General features: G+C 41.9%; 1 protein-coding gene across 1 annotated transcript in view; it reads right to left on the reverse strand.

Moving 5' to 3' along the window:
• Positions 1–20702, reverse strand: part of LOC143286066 (importin-4-like) — a 38263-nt gene extending 17561 nt beyond the window's left edge. Inside the window, exons 1-17 of the mRNA XM_076593627.1 lie at positions 20618–20702; positions 16806–16892; positions 16034–16119; positions 13905–13946; positions 12961–13093; positions 12554–12690; positions 12150–12192; positions 10830–10895; positions 10064–10165; positions 9447–9530; positions 8512–8649; positions 8099–8152; positions 7141–7250; positions 6373–6481; positions 6002–6140; positions 640–753; positions 110–226 (exon numbers count right to left, since the gene is read on the reverse strand). Of these exons, the coding sequence (XP_076449742.1) occupies positions 110–226; positions 640–753; positions 6002–6140; positions 6373–6481; positions 7141–7250; positions 8099–8152; positions 8512–8649; positions 9447–9530; positions 10064–10165; positions 10830–10895; positions 12150–12192; positions 12554–12690; positions 12961–13093; positions 13905–13946; positions 16034–16119; positions 16806–16892; positions 20618–20683 (1627 nt within the window). The 5' untranslated portion in view covers positions 20684–20702. The remainder of the gene's footprint in view (positions 1–109; positions 227–639; positions 754–6001; positions 6141–6372; positions 6482–7140; positions 7251–8098; positions 8153–8511; positions 8650–9446; positions 9531–10063; positions 10166–10829; positions 10896–12149; positions 12193–12553; positions 12691–12960; positions 13094–13904; positions 13947–16033; positions 16120–16805; positions 16893–20617) is intronic.
• Positions 20703–21961: the final 1259 nt, after the last annotated feature.

Genomic DNA, 21961 nt, shown 5'->3' on the forward strand with positions numbered 1-21961 from the left:
GTTCACTATTAAAACAACGAATTTCCAATGTTCTTCAACCGATGTTCTGATAAATGAGGAGTCTGATTCATTATATATGAATGACCCTTCACTTGCACAAACCACTTACCTATTGCGATCACCTGCAGCTTTTTGGTGTCCTCATCTGTGGCTGAGACTAGGTACCCACGGAAATGCTCAATGATCTCCTGAAAGTAAGGCTTCATGCCCTCACAGGCTGCTGTGGCTGAAAACCAAGCACAAAAAATTGCAGTGTTGTGTTTTTAGTGAGAGTTTAGTGTGTTTAGTATGCTAAAAGGTGAGTGTGTGTGTGTGTGTGTGTGTGTGTGTGTGTGTGTACTGTGCTTACTTTGTTTTGCTGCCTTAGTGGAGTGTGTGTGTACTGTGCTTACTTTGCTTGCGTGCCTTAGTGTTTTTCGAGTGTAGGAAAATCAACAGGATGTTTCTGTCCCTGCAATGTTCAATAAAATAAGACATACCCAAAGCCCATCACCAAATCATCACTACATATTAGACTGTAATAATATACATTGTATTAATATACATGTCCTTAAGGACAACCTCAATGAAGCTGACTTGAGTAAACAAAACCTTAAAATTATTCCTACACAGCAAGAACAGGGATGCCAGATGCTATACCTGCCGCTCCAATGGCGCTGATGGCCAGCTCCCGTGGTCGAACAGCTGTGGAATTCTTGAGCACTGCTAGGAGATGGTTCATCAAGTCGGGCAGGTAAGGCATTATCTCCTGGCCTGAAACATATGGGGAGATACCAGTGTCATGTTAGTAATGAAGCAAATACCACAGTCTATTTTTTAAGATAATTCTCAACTGCCTCTCCTGTGCAGTGACTGGGTTTTTTTTTTGTAAGTTCCTTCTTCCAACGCACACAACCCTCAACATTCATAACTCTCACTAATGTGACAGAGGCCAGCTCTGGAATGTGTTCTCTGAAATTCTTCACAAACATTTGTCATAGCTGCACCAGTATGTTCCACGGCAAAAAGCCCAAGTGTTCCATTCACCTTCTCTCCCCTGCAAGCAATATATATATATCTATGTGCATAGATACAGAAACATTATCACTCTTATTTCAAAACTTTATACATCCATTTGCACATATATGTACCCATATTCATAGAAGCATTACACTGTTCTTTAATTCCTTTCAAAGGAATGTCATACACAGACAGAACTGTCTGTCCTGCATAAGCTGGAACGTATGCTCCTTGGTGGTGGTGTGTCCATCGAGATCGATGATGACCATCGTTGTCATCCAGATGGGGGATGGGGGGAGGGTGGTGGTGGGGTGGGGGGAAGGATGCTCATGAGTCTATCTGTGAGTGCGCAGATGGCTGTATAGTCCAATCTGCGCACGAAATGTTCGCTGACAGTTGGGGCAGACAAAGACAGGCATATCATTGTCAGGGAGCTTGTTTGCCCGTGACTTTCTGGCCTGCCTCTTCTGAACAGCTGCAGCAGTCCTACTGGCCTCGCACAACTTGGCGCCTTTGTGCACAGCAGCGCGCCATTTGTTACGGTCCACTGCAGATTCCTCCCAGGAGTCAGGGTTGATATCAAACGCTTTCAGAGAGACCTTCAGAGTATCTCTGAAGCGCTTCTTCTGACCTCCGTGTGATCTCTTCCCTTGTTGCAGCTCGCCATAGAAGAGCCTTTTGGGCAGCCGATGGTCTGGCATGCGCGCCACGTGTCCAGCCCAGCGAAGCTGGGACTGCATCAGGATGGTGAAGATGCTGGGAAGGGTGGCTTTTGCGAGCACCTCTGTGTCTGGGGTCCTGTCTTGCCACTTGATGTTCAGTAGCTTCCTGAGGCATGTTGTGTGGAAGTGGTTCAGCTTCTTGGCATGTCGTTGGTACACTGTCCAAGTTTCGCAGCCGTACAGTAGTGTGGGGAGAACTACTGCTCTGTAGACCTTTAGCTTGGTCTCAAGACTAATGCCTCTTCTGTTCCAGACATTTGCATTGAGTCTACCAAAAGTTGCACTTGCTCTTGCAATCCTGACATTCACTTCATCGTCGATGGTCGCATTTCGTGACAGTGTGCTGCCAAGGTATGTGAACCGCTCCACCGCACTGAGTCTCTGACCGTTGACTGTGATGTTGGGCTCAACGTAGGGTTTCCCTGGGGCTGGCTGATGGAGAACTTCAGTTTTCCTCGTGCTGATGGTAAGGCCGAAGTTCCTGCTGGCAGTGGCAAACTTGTTGACGCTGAGTTGCATGTCAGCTTCAGATCCAGCGTTGAGGGCACAGTCATCAGCAAACAAAAAGTCTCTGATGATGTCTGTCATGACCTTCGTTTTTGCTTGAAGCCTTCTGAGGTTAAACAGCTTGCCATCTGTTCGGTACTTTAGGCCAATTCCAACATCGCCATCTCTGAAGGCATCAGTAAGCATTGCAGAGAACATGAGGCTGAACAGCGTTGGAGCCAGGACGCAGCCTTGCTTGACACCATTTGTGACAGGAAAAGGAGCAGATGTTTCACCATTGTCCTGGACTCGAGCCTGCATGCCTTCATGGAATTGGCTGACCAAGGAAATAAATTTCCGAGGGCATCCGTACTTGGCCATGATCTTCCACAGTCCCTCTCTACTCACGGTGTCAAAGGCCTTAGTGAGGTCGACATAGGTGGAGAACAGATCAGCATTTTGCTCCTGACATTTCTCTTGCAGCTGCCTTGCAGCAAACACCATGTCGGTGGTTCCGCGCTCTTTCCGGAATCCACATTGGCTCTCAGGCAAATGACCTTGGTCAAGGTGTGCTGTGAGGCGGTTTAGTAGGATCCTGGCAAGTATCTTGCCTGCGATGGAGAGCAGGGAAATGCCCCGATGGTTATCACAGGCTTGCCGGTTCCCCTTTCGCTTGTACAAGTGAATGATAGATGCATCTTTGAAATCCTGGGGGATCGTCTCTTCTTTCCACATGAGTGAGTACAGCTGATGAAGCTTCTCAGTCAGCACAGTGCCTCCATCCTTGTAGACCTCTGCTGGTATGGAGTCTGAGCCAGGTGCTTTGCCACTGGATAGCAGACGGATTGCTTTCTGGGTCTCAAGAAGTGTTGGCGGATCGTCCAGTGCTTCGTTGGTGGGGACTTGTGGGAGACGGTCTATGGCTTCATCATTTATGGAGGAAGGGCGATTTAAGACACTGTTGAAATGCTCAGCCCATCGTTCGAGAATGTTCTCCTTCTCGGTGATCAAGGTATCCCCATCTGCACTGAGGAGGGGGGATGATCCTGAGGATGTGGGGCCGTAGACTTCTTTTAAGGCATCATAGAACCTCTTCATATCGTGCCTGTCAGCATATCCCTGGATCTCATCAGCTTTGTCACTCAGCCACTTATCCTGCATCTGGCGTAACTTTTGCTGAACAGTCCTGCGGATGGCATTGTACGCATCCTTTTTTGATGTGGACTTTGGGTTGCTCAGGTGGGCTTGATGCAGACGGCGTTTCTCATCCAGAAGCTGCTTGATTTCATCACAGTTTTCATCAAACCAGTCTTTGTGCTTTCTGATCATGGGTCCCAGGGTCTCTGAAGCTGTACTATAGATCAGCTCACGCAGGGTCCTCCAGTCAGACTCCACATTCTGGTTGTTCAGAGAGGCGGATTCCAGACGATCTTCCAGCAGCTCCACAAAGGATTGTTTGATGGTGATGTTTTTCAGCTTAGCGATGTTGAGCCGTTTTGGAGCCTTCTGGCCTTGGGGGCGTCTCTTTGGCTGGATTCGAATATTCAGCTTCGAGACTACAAGGCGATGGTCTGTCCAACACTCGGCGCCGCACATGGTCTTTGTTACACGTACATCTTGCCTATCCCTTTTCCTGACGATGACATAATCGATGAGATGCCAATGCTTTGAGCGAGGGTGCATCCATGACGTCCTGTTACGGGTAGGGAGGCAGAAAACTGTGTTGGTTATCAGCAGTTCGTGCTCTGCACATGTCTGAAGCAAAAGCAATCCATTTGGGTTGCAGTGGCCCACACCATGCTTTCCAATCACTCCATCCCAGGAGATGTAGTCAGAGCCAACTCTAGCATTGAAGTCCCCAAGAATGATGAGCTTGTCTGCTTTAGGGATGGCAGCAATGACAGAGTGAAGGTCCTCGTAGAACTTCGCCTTCACTTCATCCGGGTTGGTCATGGTTGGGGCGTAGGCACTGACAATGGTGAGGTGCTTCTGGCCAGATGCCAGTGGGAGTTTCATGGTCATAAGCCTATCGTTGACTCCCTTTGGGATTCCAGCTAGCTTGCTGACAAGTGCTGTTTTTACTGCAAAACCAACACCAGCCTCACGTCGCTCTTCGCTTCCTCGTCCACTCCAGAAGAAGGTGTAACCAGATCCCCGTTCACAGAGCTCGCCTTCGCCTGCAAGCCGAGTCTCACTCAAGGCTGCGATGTCGATATTGTATCTGGCGAGTTCGGATGCAACTAGTGCTGTTCTCCTTTGGGGTCTGTCTGCGTTATCTCTGTCCAGGAGAGTCCTTATGTTCCAAGCACCAATGGTGAGAGGAACGATCCTTGTTTTTTTCTTTTCTTTCTCTTTGTTTCGACCGCTGATGTAGGGTCCCCGCCAGCCGCGGTATGCTGGCCAGGGTGATATGGAGCAGGCAATTTTTAGGGCACCTTTTCTAGCCCCTTCCTCATGCTAGGGAGGTGAGCAGTGCATTCCTAAAGAGGGCTGCTCAGACGCTCAGACGGCTGCCGAGCTCCATCGCTGCTCCTGTCGACGAAGAACGACCCTATGGCCTGAGCCGCCTGCGTGCAGGTCTGCGGCTGCGACTGCCAGTGTACCCACACCTGTCGTTTCGTCGCTCGCCTGTCGCCACAGGACTTGGGGGTGATGAAATGATGAAGGATGAAAGGTCATTTTGGATGACTGATGACTTGCGCGATGAGTTTGTTTAAAGTGAAGAGGAGTTGCGCAACGTCGACCTCACTCTCTCGTCCGGGTCCACCAATTTCCAGTGGCAAGACTAAGTCGAGACGACTGGAGGATGAGCACGTTTGCAGTGGATGACCAAGATATCCTTTCGGTGTCTCATCTTGCTCTCTGCACTCCACAGTGCGTTGCTGTAACCGCCTTCCTCTCCGTTGAACCGATAGGTTTCTTCCGCAGATTCTGCCGGATCCAGACTTCGCATGCATGGGTAGACACACCCCGGGGGCCAACTGCGTGTGGCATGCACACAGCACGGTGGAGCTAGATGGCCGTCGGTGGCTCTCCTGAGCCGACGCCCTTTTATGGATCTCCATAAGGGTGTCTAGCCACCCGCCTCACCAGTCCCAGAAGGGAGTGGTGGGAGTGCCGGTTTAGTCGTCGGCAACCCGACCCTGAACAGGTTGTACTGGATTACAGGTTACCAGTAGCAGATCTAATGACCTGACCTGACATTTATGCTCCTTACCACACCCATAACCCTGCAGTAGCGGTAGCAGACCTCAAGTTTGCATCTCACAAAGCACAACAAACCCATCATTTGCCACAAAAGGCACACATCTATTCCTTCTCTTACCAACACAACAGCCACCACATTTAGGTCCGTTGGTTCAGACCAGCATCTTACTTGAACACGAATGCAGCACTGACTTCCCTAACCATTGGTGATGGAAAGCGCACTTACCGGCCGATCGGCTCTGCCTGATCTTCAACTCGACATACAACCACTGCTATGCTCATGCATCTCTCCATCAGGTCCAGCAGCAACAATGACTGAAAGCCCCATTTCAGCATGGTGTTGTGTCCATGGGAAAGACACTTTACTCCTATTTCCCTCTCTCCATAAAGGTGTGAGTGGGTTCCAGACTCCGCTCAGGGAAGGTCAAAGCAGCAGAAGGAAAGGATTGGACTCTGCAGAGCCTTTCAATTATTACCCCCATGGCTGTAAAAGACTTGGGGATGTTTAACCTTTTATCAATACATAGACATACATGCACACATACATATATATATGAAACTTGAGGCTAAGCACAACATCTGCTTACTCAGATTCTCAATGAACATCTCCAGAGCGTAGTAGCTCTTTGTCAGACCGCGGGGGTTCTTGTCTGCCTCTTGTGTGGCCTTGCCCAAGTACTGGAACAGCAGGGGCAGCAACTCCGAGGCAAACTTTGTGATGTCCGGCTGTGGCCCAAAGAAAATAAACAATTTCCATTTAGATTTAGTCACTTGGTGTCAATTGTACATGCATATAACAAGAGAGTAAAAGCATATAAATCAACAATTAAAAAAAAAGAAAAAAAAGTGTATATATATATATATACACACCGGTAAATACAAACATGGAAAACAAGGGAAAGAGAGACAGAACAATGGCAGCAGTGAACACAAACACACATGTATAAAGACTCCATACCTGCAGGTGTTCAGAGAACTGTCCCAGGGCAAAGAGAGCAGCATTGCGCACCATGGGCTCTCCATCGTTCAGTCCCTGACACACACTCTGCAGCATCACCTTCATCAGTCTGCACACACACACACACACGCACACACACACACACACATAGATATTAATTCATTTGAAACAATAACAACAGGTCATAGTGCTTTCATTCACTGTGTCCACGATAAAAAAAAAAAAGCCCAAACTTTCTCTGCAGCATGTAGCCTGTGTGTCACATAGGAGGAGTTTGTATTATACTCCATGTTTGGTGTTTACATATACTTACCATGTCAAACTGATGCAAACTAGGCCTATGGTTTGCTCTGTTTGGCCAAATTTCGCGCGGCTAACAGTGAAAAGACGCCCCTCTTAGTCTGGCCCGCTCTTAGCCAAGTCTAATGTATCATATCTTATCTCTATCATACTGTGCTATGATAGGAAAAAAGGGGAAAAAATTATGATGATGAAAAAAAGGAAGAGAAAAACAAATGAAGAAATAAGAAATGAGATGAAAAAAACAACAAAAAGACTGTGTATTCATGTCTTTCTTTAATAGAGCAGCTCTCAAGCATGCAAGCCAAGAAATCATTACCAATAATCATTTCCATTTTCAATACTCTTGTCGATACTACACACTCATGGACGCACACACATGGCAGGTGACACAATGAAAGACCTCACAGGCAAACAATCACAAGAAAGCTGACAACAACAGTAAGAAGAGAGCAGGAGACAGCTCACTTGCTCATGACGTAATCAGCACATCCCTCCACCACCACAGCCATAGCCAGGTAACCTGTGCGACGCTCCTTTGCCTTGTCACTGCTCAGACACTTCTCCACCATGGGCATCTGTGGCAGGCACAGACAGGGAACACAGTCAGCAAACACTCATCATGGGTGGGGGTCACTGTTGCTTACAACACTGAAAAGTGTCCAGGACATGCTTAACCAAAGTGCATGTCTTAATACTGAAACAAAGTAAAATAAACAGAAAAAAGTCCCCCTGACCCCTACTTGCTTTTTTAAATCGCTAAACAACAGTACTGAAATCCTGCTTTTTTAAAAATTGCTAAACAACAGTACAGAGATCCATATATACTCCCACCTATGAACAATTGTCTATGTATGTAGGAGAAAAAGATGGGTGGCTGGGATGGAGAGGAGGGGTGTAACCAGCTGAAGATGGGCAGTATATCATAGGCATCTATATTACAGAAAAGGAAGGAAAAGGAGAAAAGACTGTGTCTATGAGAGAAAGAGATGGAGGGGCCAGGAGCATAGGAGAAGTGGGGCAGTGGGGCAATTCAAAATAGAGAGACAATATCATGGACATCTTATATCATAGAAAAGGAAATAGTGAAAACACTTGTCTGTGCCAGTGAGAGAAAGAGGGGGTATAGAGATGTGCAAGGGGCCTGGGGGGTAAGGCAGGAGGGAAAGTGGGAGGTAATTACAGAGACAGAAAATCATAGGCATGGAAAGAATAGGAAAAACATTAACCTCTGTTCATTAGACAGGGGATGGCAGGACATGGGTGTAGGAGAAGGGGTGGGTGAGGTCAATAAAAGATAGATAATACAAAAAAGGAAGGAACAGGAGAGAGTGTGATTCTGTATATGTGAGAATGGAATATAAATTGATGCAACAGAGAGAGACAGGAGAGGTGCAGACATATGAAGAGTAACCTGTCTACTCACCAGTTTAGGAATGAACTTCTCTGGAGGAAGATGAAGAGCAAGAGTGTCGAGAACCTGTGAAAGAATTACGAAAAAATGAAATTAACAAACTGCATATATTTCAATAAACAGACGCTGGTCACAACACATTTTACAACTAATTTCTTATTCAGAATTCCGAACATCTATCCGGAGAGTTGGGCAGAGGGGATATCACCAACGTCAAGCAACAAAATTTCGTGTGTGTGTGCATGTGTGCATACACGCACACATATATGTGTGTGCATGTCTGTGTGCATGCCTGTCTGAGTGTGTCTGAGCATGCCTCTGTGCGTGTGTGCGGTGTGTCTGTGCACACACACACACACAATAGTTGCTGTGTGTAACCCCCCGTGCCCGCCCCCCTGTCACCCTTTCCCAGTTCCCCTTCCCACCTGAAGGGCGTACTGTGGAGGAGTGTGGGACTCGGCATCTGGTTCTGGCTCTTCCTCCTCTTCGTCCTCCTCCTCTGAACACAGGATGGGCAGCAGCACCTGGAGGATGGGCTCCACCAGGTGGTTCTTCATCACCGCCTGACCACAGTGCACACCATCATCATTTTGTTGTTTTTTGTGTTGTTTAAGTATGTCTACTTCCAACATTTATATCATAAAATGCTCAAGGCCGATGCCTTTTATGGCCATAGTGGCAGTGAATTCACATTCAGTGTGTTAAGGTCTGGACATAGGAAGGTGGAGGCCAATCCTCTCATCTTACCCCCTTAACTTTTCCACAATTACCAATGTCAGTGAAAGAACAGATAATTTCAAACATCGGGTTTAATCTGGGAAAATACTGCTGAGCAAGTATTATCACCTTTCACTCCCGACCACAGATTATATCTGTGGCAAACGGAAACTGCATTATCAACAGTCCAGTCAGTCATGCGAGTACACGTACTAACATGCAAATGGTGACTGCCCTGAAGCGTGTTTGAAGAGATATCTCAAAAGTTTTAGCTCCATTTTGATGCAGTTTTTGGTGTTTCGAAAAGTTTAAGATGTGGAGCATGTCAACATGGCTGTCAGGATGTACAGTACAGGGGAGGTGGCTAGAATTTTGTTTGATTTGCCACACAACAGTAACAACAAGAACTATGACTATATGATAGAAAACAAAAGTAGTGTTGCTGATCAGCTGAAGTGATTGTGGTTATCCAGATGATGATTACATGCTACAAAGATGTTGAAAGAAACCATTTGCAGAGACCCAAACTTTGCCACACAACCAAGAGAGCTGGAGGAATATGAAGAACTGTTCTTGAGAGATGAGCCCCACTGACAACAAGAGTTAAGAGTGAAGATGACGACGACGTTATTAGCAGGCTCACCTTTTTCTTCAGGCGTGTGAGAGAGGCAATGAACGACATGGCTTTCACCCTCAGCTCATCTGTGAACTCGGTCTTGGCAGACACCTGAACACGATGACAATTATGTTACAACATTCTTGTCCATGTCACATGGATCTTGTTCTCTGTGTGTATCAGAAAGTTACATAATACAAAGGTGATTATACTAGTTCCTTAGTGCCTGGATGTTTTAATTATACAGAAATATTGTTCATACTCAAGGGATGTCTAATGGCTTACTCATTTCCTCTTATGGCTAACCCATTTCCTCTTAAATATTAAAGGTGTGGTGCAAAATACATAGATGTTAACTTTAAAAACATAAACAATAAATGTAATGCTTTACATTTAATGAAAATTTACAGGAAAAGGACATTACTATTTAGTGAACTTTCAAGTGACACTCCAATGACAAATGTCAGCTTTTAAAGCCAAGCAAAACCTTTGGAACCATGACTGGCACAAATAACAGGTATAATGAAATCTGTTTTTCATCTGAAAACTTGAGGGAGCAAAGGTTAATAAAAACTGATCAATCAAAATTTTCCACTTAACTCAAATATGCACAAACCACAGAGATAACTAAGTCTAAACCTCACCTGGAGACAGAACTGAACAAACGGTTTCAGGTGTGGAGTGATGATGGCTACTTCGGTCTCCAGCAATTCATCAAACAACTCCAGTGCCTCGCAAGCCTTTTCCTGGGAACGAACAAACAAAGACAAAAATGGAAAAACAACAGGATTCAGAGTATGTAACTCCTATCACTTACACAATTGACTGAACAGAAAGCTGTTTTTGTTGTTGGAAAAACACTTGTTTGTCTCTTATCCACATAGATGTAACTAAACATATAAACACTAAAACATAAGCAGCAGGCAAAGACAATATAAATGTGCACTGGGAATGTAAAAAAAATTTTTTTTTAGAAAGGGCTGGGTTTTTTGGGTTTTTTTTAATAAATGTAATAATTTTCTTATTGTATCTTCATCTGCCATCTGTTGTGGGAAGGATTTATATCAAAAACAAATACAATTAAAAGAAAAACAAAAAGAAACAATCCTTACACTTGTATCAATGCTGCAAAAAGTCTTTTCAAACCTTTGTAGCAACTGCTTTCAAAGTTACAACCTCATTTAAATTTAATATTTTCACTAAATAGATTCATTGCCCTATAAAAATTAATCATGTGTCCAGTAGTCCCTTCCACTTAGCATCTAGATATGTCTTTGCATTTATTCTTCATTTAGTTTTACCAGAGATGATGAGAAACAAAAACAAAAGACAAAGGCAGACTGGCATAGTGATAAAGCAAACTGACATGCCACAACAGGAGCACATACACAGATGCACAAACACACACACCTCATCCACTCCCGTCAGCTGTTGAATCACAACCATCACTTGAGGCACAGCGTTCTGAATTAGCTTCTGAAAAGAGAGTGTACACACCCATTATTATTGAAACAAAAACAAACTAAATCTTCCATTTTTACCTCCTGGTCATACACTGCAGCTCCCAAGTTCGCTTTGTAGTACTGCAGTAGGCTTTTACAAATATAATAGGACTGTTTTACCCTGCCATTTAAAAGCAACCATACTCTGTTCTTATTTTGTTTTTGTTTTTTTTGCAAGGGGGTGTGGGGGTGGGGGTGGAGGTAGGGCAAGGAGGGTGGTGCATGCTGGGTAAGTTCTTATTTCCATAACCTTACACTTCCATGCATTACCTGGCCTTTAATGTGCATGTTTGATGTTTTGCATGTGTGTACACATGTTTGATGTTTTGCATGTGTGTACGCATATCAGGGTTCAGGCACTAGCAGGTCAGCACATAATTATGTTGGAGATCAGACAAATCTCCACTCTTAACTTATTAGATGCAGCAAAGATTCAAACCCAGGACTCTAGGATAACAAGTTCAGTGCTCTCACCACTTGGCTATCTCATCCATGTATGTTTTTGCATACAATTACAACTGAAATACAGCAAACAGCTCATTATTTTAGCATCCAGAATGCTAAAAATGTCTTCTTCTTTTTTTAACCAAGAAACTTTTCTAGCTTGTCTATAGACAGTTGGACATCTTTCAAGTCACTTTAATACAACAGTTATAATTGGTCAATCTCAGACACTAAAACTTGGATAACTGGTTTGTCTCATTATCTTCCCTAAAAATAATTATTCATTGTTGTAAAAAAATAACAAATGCATTATTTTCTATTTTCAGTCCTATATATTATTAAGCTCAAAGAAAAACAAAAGGTTACAAAATACAAATGTTGTATGGATGCGAAAGTCAGATACAAGGTCATAACCCCTAACCCCTAGTAAACTAATTCAACACTGACCTTAACTCCCCCTCCCCCCGCCACAAAAAACAAAACCAAAGTTGTTCCTTTCTTATTTACATTAATAACAAGCAATTTAATTATATCAAAAACAAACACAAGAAGACAAAAAAAAAAAAAAAAAAAAAAAAAGCAATTCTCCTTTCCTTCCGACAGTAAGAGCTTTTCCAACTGGTTTTTCTCTTTCTTCAATACTTCTGTGAAATCAAGCACATTTTAACCCACATCAGAGCACTGCTTATACATATGTAAAAGAAAACATCACAAAATGTGCAACACAAGACAACATGAAATGTAATACACTCTCCCTCACCAATTTAACTACAGCTTAACTCACCCCTTCAGAATCCCCAACGAAGAAAACCAACTCTGAAGTTGTCCTGTACATGAAAAAGGAAAGGGACAAAGCTGTTGAGACTGAAAACAAAAACATCTACACAGTTCTCACAAATACTGAATTTACATATATATCATTATTACTTCTGTCCACACAATAAGCGAATTCACCTTACACAGGCAGCCACTAGCTAACATCTTAATAAAGAATAGAAAATCAAATACATCACACTCTGGGCACATACTTACTATCCTTTTAACTTTTAATTAAACAATCAAATTAGTGTATTCCCATTTATAACTCTTAATCAAATTAAAAAGAAATTATGACACACTGATCTCATAATCAGCCTCCAGAACTGTAACTCATGTTTCCACAAATATGGGTAATCACTGCTGTTTTACCTGATAGCATAATAGGGAACCATGTAGTTCTGTGTGTCATTCAACTTTTCAACCAGCAACTGCAGGATTGACACAAGGTGTGGTTTCAGCTGTTCTGTAGCCATCTGTGATACTGTATACAGTACAAACATCCCAAGCTGAAAAAGAAAAAGAAAGAAAATATGTTTCACTGTCAATGTTCAGAAAATCATACCAATAATACACAAAACAAACATACTATTAGTATCATTCATTATTATGTTTTTACAGGCATGAGAACACATAATACTTAAGCTGTGAAAGAAAAGAGGGAAAAGCTGAACTGAGAGGAAGAGATATATATATATATAGAGAGAGAGAGAGAGAGAGAGACAGGTAAACATGGAAACAAACACCAATGCACGATACATTTACAGCAAACAACTCACTTCACACTGCGCTGGGTCTGAACTCTTGGTGTAGGTAAGAATGAACTCAAACAGCTGAGGCCAAGCATTGCTGGGCAAGTCATGTTTGGCTGCTGTACCAACCAATGATGCAATGGATGTTCGAACGCTTCGTCTGTAATGAATGCAACAAGATCCATCTATCATTTCCTCACATAAACATGTAAATACACCTATTTACAAAATGTGCTAAAAGAATGGAGAAAAAAGAGAAAAATGAAGATGTTATTTCAAGTACCTTTCTGAAAGCAGGAATGGAAGTGGATAAATGATAAAATACCTAATTTTTTTTTTTCAATTATAATTTTGTTGAGTATCTGAACATTCATATGGCTCCTTATCCACCACTATTCACCCTTTTAAACTTAATCCTGAAAATTAAAAAAAGAAGAAGAAAAAAAGAAGAAAATCATAACCATCAACTGCCAAACAAGCTGACACCTTTGTGGTCACAGCATGCCTCTTTAATTTGTCTTTAAATCCGTTCACACACACACACACACACACAAGGAGCCTGAGGGTTGACAGTGTTCTGTGCTGTCCAAGTTTGAACCATCGCTTCAGGCTTTCATAAAGATCAAAACTGACCAGCGGAACAAACTTGACAATGTCAACGAAACTCTCACTACCTACAGTGTCTGAGAGAGTAACTGAGAATCGTTAAATATGAAATATAAACTGAAAGCATCTTCAAAAACAACAAAAACAGTGACAGAATGAAAGCACAAGTATCAAGAAAAGCAGACAATCTCCATATCAGGAGGGTGTGAAATGCAATCTTCTAAACAAACAGTATCAGTTGAAATAGATTTCAATCATCCACTATCCACAAAAAAACAAAACATGTTCTGCTTCTAAGAAATCACAATAGCAGGCTAAGAACTAAATATAAACTGCATGCAGTAAAATTGTGAAGCACAACTTACTCTGGTTCACGAAGCAGCAGTTGCAGGATGTTATCTCGGATGCTGCAAAAATCAACATAGCCACAAATCAGAAAACAGATTGTGCAACAGTAGAAGTCAACTTACTGTAAAAAGTGTAAATATTTAGTTACCAAGCTTTCCATCCCTATAACAATTCACGCAGAAAGGAAGAGACTGCTATTTACAGTATTCTCTACATTAATCTTACCATATGAAAAAACTTCTTTAAAAAAACAAACAAACAAAAATTGCAATTCAGTACTAATCATTAAGATGAAAGTGACCTGTATAAACACCTGAAAAATGTTAAGTGGTATGTGCAGAAAACATCTAAAGAAATCCAAAGCTCTGAGATTTAGAATAATCAACAAGTATGTATCCACATACGCAGAAAATGTGTGATAAGGATTCTGCCACCTGCTACAGATGCTAAAGATAGGTGGTCACAGGTTCATTAGTTCAAACTGGCAAAAACAGACCTATGAAATGACAAGAAAGGCAAGGCCTTCAAGACTCACTTGTGATACGCGCTTAAAAAGAAAAAGAAAGAAAAATAACTTTTAAAAATTAAAGATTGGTTTGTTGAAATGTGTTCTCTATTCATTATTATAATTATATACAGCTTCGTGATAAAAAAAAAAAGAGAAACAAAAGTCTTCAATTCAGATTTGAACCATGGACGTTTCATATCTGGGTGGAGAATGAGTGGTTTTATCCACTGTGCTAACGCGGATTCGATACGGACATTCTAAAATTATCATTTGGGCATGTTCTTTTAGCGGAATAACACAACAGCGGCAGCGAAATCATAACAGCATTTAACTCATGTTTTTTTGGTATATCTCGGGATTTAAAAAAAATTCTTTAAAGTCCGAGGTAAAGGAGATGTTCCCATCGCCTCAAAAACACTACAATATATCATTATATGTCTGTTTTTATAGATCTGCAGAGATCCGTGTTCGACACTTTCCACTCACTGAGAAACTACACAGTCTATTCAATTTCTTTTTTCTGTTCATTTTAGTTAATTCAGTATCCACTTTAAAACATTCATATGCAGTAAACAAGTTGATGATTATTTAAGAAATTCTTTTAATTCAAGTGATAAAGGAGACGTTGCAATCGTGTCAGGCTTTGCAACATGTTTTGTCAAGATCTGCAGCACTGACCAATGCCATGTAGACGACACTGACCTTAACTCAGTGAAACAGTCGATTCAAATTTTCTTTTCTGTTCATTCTAGTTAATTCAGTGTCTACTTTAGAACAGTAATATGGAGTAAACATGTCAATAAATGTAGTTAGTGTCACTGTACATGTTCTGTCCAGAATGTGTATTTCTTTGCTTTTAATTGTGAACAAGAAAATCAAGGTCATGGCGTATTCTCACCAGACAATCAGGCAGCTGCAAAGGGTTAACAGTGGTTTTTGGAATCCAGAACAAACATCAATTAAATAAACTTTCAATAATTCGGAAATATGGCTAAATCTGGGAGATGTGCAACCTATTATTGGTATGACTGAAATTTTTTTTCCTACTATGTTTAAAGCCAAATTTGGTATTGACAGACAAAGTATTTCCAGATAAAATGGCAATGTTAAAGTTTACCATGGACACACACACACACAGAGACAACCGAACGCCGGGTTATAACAGACTCACTTTGTTTACACAAGTGAGTCAAAAATGAAAGCATATACAGAACTGGCCCACACACATACAGAATGTGATGGGCACAACGGTCAAATGGAAGTGTAGGACTCAATCCAAGGTCCTGCTTTGATCCCATTATCGCTACCTGTTGGTAGATTGGGACAACCTCCCTGTTCAACAAATATGATGACCTGCTTGTGCCTAAACCCTCATCATGTGAGTACACATGCAGAAGATCTAATATAAACACCTAAGACCCCTTATTAATCCATATCATCAGCATTCGGTGGATTATGGAAACAGGAACATGCTGAGGTTGTGTAAGGGGTAAGGGCAGGGCAAAAAGTCATATATATGTAAAAGCCAAGTATACAAGTGTACATGGGAACTGCAGCCAACAAAAGCAGACAGAAAGAAGTTATTAAATAAATGCCTTCTAACTTTACAAAACAAAATGTCTTCTAACTTTTACATACCCCTGTCTGACATCCTGAGCCAAAGCGTTCCACTGCTTTACTTTCTGCACTTTACGACGAATCAACACTGCTGATAGCTGTCGCACCTGGAAGTCGTACATGCATTTCATGTTGATCAATACTTTACAAGTGGTCAAGTGGTACGGCTGTCCATCTTTGTTATCTTTTTTTTTCTTTTTTAAATCCTGTGTGTGTGTGTGTGTGTGTGTGTGTGTGTGTGTGTGTGTGTGTGTGAGAGAGAGAGAGTGTGTGTGTGTGTGTGCTGAAACAGTGAAAGGCCATCTAATCATCATCATGACATGAACAAAAGACCTTTACCTCCACACAGACAGATACATGTCAGAAAACAAAGCTTAAATGGAACACGCATTCATAACCAATCAATGAACACAACTGGAGCAATGTGGTCATTAGAGAACTGTTTCAGGAAGCTGAAAGGCTGTCTCCAGTTTCCTTCAGAAGATTTTTTCAGCATGAAATATAAAATAAATAAAAAGAAAGAAAAAAAACCCCACATATATATAAGAAGAAAACTGAATCAGTGAATGCCATTAAAATGCGTATTTAATACTGATCACAAGGTAACATCAATAATAGTTTTTAAAAGAGAAAAGTTCAGTGTTCACTACTATAATTGTGAACATGACAAATTTAATTATTTTGAGTGGAGATACACATCTCTTCTTTAAAAAATTCTGAAAGTTAAACTAACATGAATGATTTCTAAACAAAAACTAAAATAGTGAAGAAGACAACACATGTACCCAACTACCTGAACATTCTCAGAAGTCCCCAGGATGTGGCATAGTGCTGGCAGAGTACCAGGGTCTTTGAAAGCTTCTCGCAATTTTGCTGTATTCTGGAAGAATGGAGAGAAAAAAGAGGGAATTCAAGAGTTTGAAAAACAACCTCAAACAAAGAAACCAACAAAGATGACAAACTACAAAAATATTTTTTTCACAACATTCTCATCCCCCTTCCCAACCCCACATAAAAAACAAACAAAAAAAAACTGGGTGTGAAGCAAACCTTGAAAATTAGGCAACACCTAATCACTACTCTGAGTGAGTACTCATTAATGTTTGTCACTTTGTAAGTTTGCTGTGTAGTCGGAATAGTCCTACCAGAATTCTGTCCCTCTGACTGTGTAGTTCCTATGATTCCCAGTGCTGTCTACATACTGTCTACATTCCTAGTGTCCTACACTCATTTATAGATCTTCTGACTTCCAACTTGAGCAGTAAAATCCAAAAACAAAGTGAACAGTGACAATAACCAGGTCAAGTAAGATCTCTTTTCCTTCACTATCATTAGCATGAAAAATGTCAGCAAGTAAGCAAAATAATATGAAGATATAATACGGCTGCCTGCATCAACATAGCACAGTAATAAAAGAAAGATATGCAGGAGGGTTGTGGAGTGAGAGAGAACATAAACAAATTCATTGAATGATTCATTGATTCCTTATCCAAAGAAATGCATCCAGTGACAAACTAACATCACTTTTGCTTATGAAAGTATACAATTACAAACTTGATGCACCCTAGATTGTTAATTGTAAAGCTGGGGAATATAAAGATAAACTGGGAACACCACATTTCAGCTGCTGAGCTAGACTGCCTGCAGTGAGATCTACCCTTAAAATTTCCTGTTCTGGACTATGACCATCCCTTTTGAACAACCCAAGAAAAAATAGAGCAGAATGAGCAAGCAGCACCAGTACAAAGGAATAATGTTTAGTAAGGGTGATCTGCACATGCATCAAAATGACATTTTTCCGATTCTGTCCGCAAACAAAACACAAACTCTAGTGTTTTTCTCTCAGCTACAAGGGTTCTTCTAACAAAAAATAGCTTCAAAAGAGAGCAGACATTCAAATAACTAAAACTTACTCAAATAACTGTAATATTTCATTCAGCAATGTTGCATATTTCACTCTGTGGTAGATGAATTCACAGGTGAGATATGTTTCTTTACTTCTGGTTAGGATTTTTTTGTCGACAACTGACAACTTCACGAGGTATGTTCTAGTTAAATATTTCTTTTCTTTTTTCTACAAAACATTAGCTGCCGACGTACTGAAACCAAACGTACCAAATGACAATGAGAACATCAGACCAACTCAGCAGAACAGATGTACCAGTGCCAAGAGGCCTCTCTGGGTGCTAAAAATCAATTTCCAACCTATGAATCTATGAATGGAAAAAAGGCTGAAATCATTAACCTGGTTGATAGCATCAAACTGACATTACATTCAGCACAGAAACATGGCTCAATCCTGACATCAGCAGTTCTGAGATTCTGCCAGACCTGTAAACTATCTACTGCAAGGACAATAGAGAAGGAGGTGCATTGCTTTTTGTTGTGCGCTAAAATCTGGACAGTCACATCGTTCCAGAGCTCTTAGCTGAACGCGAGCTTCTAATGGAATAGGCTGTATCTCTCGGGCTTAGCTTAAGCTGGGATATCATTATAAAAGGAAGCGTAGAGCCTTGACACATAGTCCCAAATCTAAAATGGACCTCCACAGCAGCCTTGTCACTACTGTCACCCCCCTTCACCATCAAAAAATTGTCCCAGGTTCTGTGGCCTCAAATGTCCTGCTCTCATGGTGACCTCAGTTCCAACCCCCCTCCACTTCCCTGCTAGGGGGAGAATCCTGTCAAGGTCTCTGGTGTTGGCAGATTCATGGGAGACTTGTTGGAGGGACATACGTCACATAGTAGCAGTCTTCACTCTGACTAGTCTGAGGGTGAAGCTCACTCAGTCTACCACCATGACTAAGTTATTACTGTTGTCAATGAGGATTAGTCGGTGGTGTCCTTAAGTAGGAGGATTGGTATGTGGTGTCTTTAGTCTTAATTAAAACAGGCACAACTGAACATCACCGCAGCAGTGCACAGTCCTCTGATGTGTGTGGCGACTAAAAACTCCATGGATTCCTGTAGATTGCTGGCGCTGGGACAAACCTGGGTGTGGCTTTGTGGGGGAAGCAATGCCACTGAAGTGATGCAGATGACAGGGCAGCACACACACACAAATCTTTGTGTTGGAATCATGAATCAAAGTAGCAGTAATGACAGGCTGGAGTGGCCTAGTTTTGATACTGTGAAATAAAGGTCCTTAGTCACAGAATAATCAACAGACAATTGTAGTCACTTCATGAAGGAAGAAAGCTGCCATGGGGCACTGGGTTCAAAAGCAAGACACCCAGTGCAGAAAATTAAAAGTTGTGTGATTTCAGTCAACTATGGAAATGCCAAGTCACAATGTCAGGTTAGTGTGGAGAAAAACTATAAAAAAGAAAACTTCAAGAGGGAGTGGGAGTGGGGCTTACTGCTGGGTTGTGTTGGCCTGTGGGTACGTGTGTATGTGTGCAGCGTCGAGCAACAAAAATCATTGCATCCTTGAAGGACTAGCCATACTCAGAGAGACTGGAAATCCTGAAACTGTCCAGCCTTAAGCTTCGAGAAATGCGCTATTCATGATATTTATGACACTCATGGACCACAGATCGCACACTCCAATAGTACTACAGTAGGGATGTCAGGGGGAATAGTCCTAAGCTGAGCAAATCTCATTGTAGAATAAGCGTGAAAAGCTCCTTCTTCACAGAACGAGTTGTAAACTCATAGAATAGTTTCCCAGACACGGTCATAATGGCACCAACAGTCTTAACCTTAAAGAAAAGACTCAACTCACACTGGGCCACCCTACCCTCATATACAATCGATTATGCAACAAATCGGCAGTCCATACATGCTACAAAAAGTGATATTTTCTTTGCCTTCAGAATGATACAGGCCTACCCAGGCCTCAAACATATAACAAGTTCAAGTATGACTGTGTTTGTCACTGTGTGTGCACGCACGTGCACGTGTGTGTGTGTGTGTGTGTGTGTGTGTGTGCATGTGTGCGCACATGTGTTAATCAACTTAATGCTAACCTGAAACGATACAATTGCAAATCGCTTTCAAATTACTGCCAGATGATCAACACTTTTCTCACAGGATGGGCTTCTCTACAGCTACTATCAAACTTGGCCAACATCTTACTAGTACTACTAACTCTGGGTGCTGACATACCACAATGCATTTAAAAACTTCTTTTACTTTTAAAAATTTTACTCACGAATGACAGATATTCACCACATTGTCATGAAAAATCTCAATAATAAAAGACAGCCCCAAGTCTGTCGTTCTGATTTATTATTTCATCATAGTACGCCAAGTACACGGTATATTACAGAAAAAGTGTAACCTGGACTGCCTGCCGAATCAGTGATAGCTGATACGGCGAGATCACAAAATCAAAACTATTCTGTTCTATAATCAGATTTTATGGTCACTGGTTCCAAATACTTGTTCATTTTTCTGACGCTAAACACGAGATCAATGACAATAGGCTGAGTGATCACAAGATCAAGGATGCAGACAGTGTCTGAGACACCACGTGTCGGACACAATCATATTATAAATTACATATCTAACAAAACTGGATCCCAAGCAATTCCTGCAAAATTCTTTCATATTTGAGATACTAACATATAAAACATACCAGTCTATGTCAGTATTAAGTATTTACCTCTTGAATTACGCTATTATCGGGGACAAGAAGACCCGCCAAAATTGCCTCTAAGGATGCCGCCATTTTCACAGGCTCAACGGAAGATGCGTAAACGAAAGTGGCATTCCCAAACTGTCTATTTCCCAATCAGGCCGAACCAACCTTTTCATTCTACTCCATCCGGTTAGCCTCTGAACCCAATATGCGTATTGAAACAATTTCATAAGACCTTATACACGTTTAAAGGATGAACTCGGAACATCCGTTTTTATTATGTGTTTAATGAAAAGGGGGATGGAGAAATTGCACTCGAATCCTGAAAGCAGGATGAAAATTAGTCTCTTTTCTTTTCATCTTTGAGACGTGGCTTAAAAGGTTAAAGGTGAAAGGTCACGTAACCTTTTACGGCCATCGGGGCAGGACTGTGTCGAGGGTTCGGCGAAAAGAGGCGGGGCCCAACCGTCTCCTTCCTTCATTTTAGCCTTCCCCCATCCGAAGTCAGGTACCGATTCACACCTGGGTGGAGTGAGGAAAATCGGGGGACAGGGTCTTTCTCGAGGATACAAGACCATGCCGAAACGGGACATGGAACCCTGATCACTGATGCGGAAATAGGCCACTGGATCTGAAGTCCATCGCCTGTCACGGCGCCATGGCATGTCAGACCCCTGATCGGAAGACTGAATGAAAAGTCCAGGTGGGAAGACTGAATGAGAAGTCCTTTCAGGATGGTAGCCGGCTGCGTTGAGATTAGAGACTGATGTACATTCAGTCCCAGCGTCACTAAGAATGAATTAATAGGAGAAGGAAGAAAAAACTGAGAGAGGATTTAGATAGAAGATGATGACAAATGGAAGAGAGCAAGGGAGGGAATATGGAGAGGAAAATGAAATGAAAGAAAAGTGAAACTTTTTTTTTTTTTTTCTTCTTTTTTTTTTTCTAATCATGAAAGGCATATTTTTGTGAATCACTATGTTTTCTTCTTCTCCTTCTTTACCAGGTGCTTCAGAAATGGGAGGCCCAGAAACAAACAAACTAGGAGCAGAAAAGAAACGTGATCAGCCTAAGAATATTCGTCGGTGCAGTGTGGGGTCAACTGATGAGACAAAAGCCACAGGCCTAATGACTGGCCGGGTCATTAACCTTTGCTGGCTATCGTGGGTGGTACACAACCCAGAAGGGTACAAAAACGCAAATATCTCAGCCAATTCTTAATATTTTTCTACGAAATTTCAGAAATGCTTCCTACACCTAAAAGGCCAACTTTTGCCAAAAAATGAAGAAAAAAAAATTAATTAGTTAATGAGTAATTAAAGGTAGCGTTTTAACTACACACGGACGCTTGTGTGGGTCGTGTATGAC

The sequence above is a fragment of the Babylonia areolata genome, chromosome 9 (assembly GCF_041734735.1).
Source record: "Babylonia areolata isolate BAREFJ2019XMU chromosome 9, ASM4173473v1, whole genome shotgun sequence".
Lineage (NCBI taxonomy): Eukaryota > Metazoa > Mollusca > Gastropoda > Neogastropoda > Buccinidae > Babylonia > Babylonia areolata.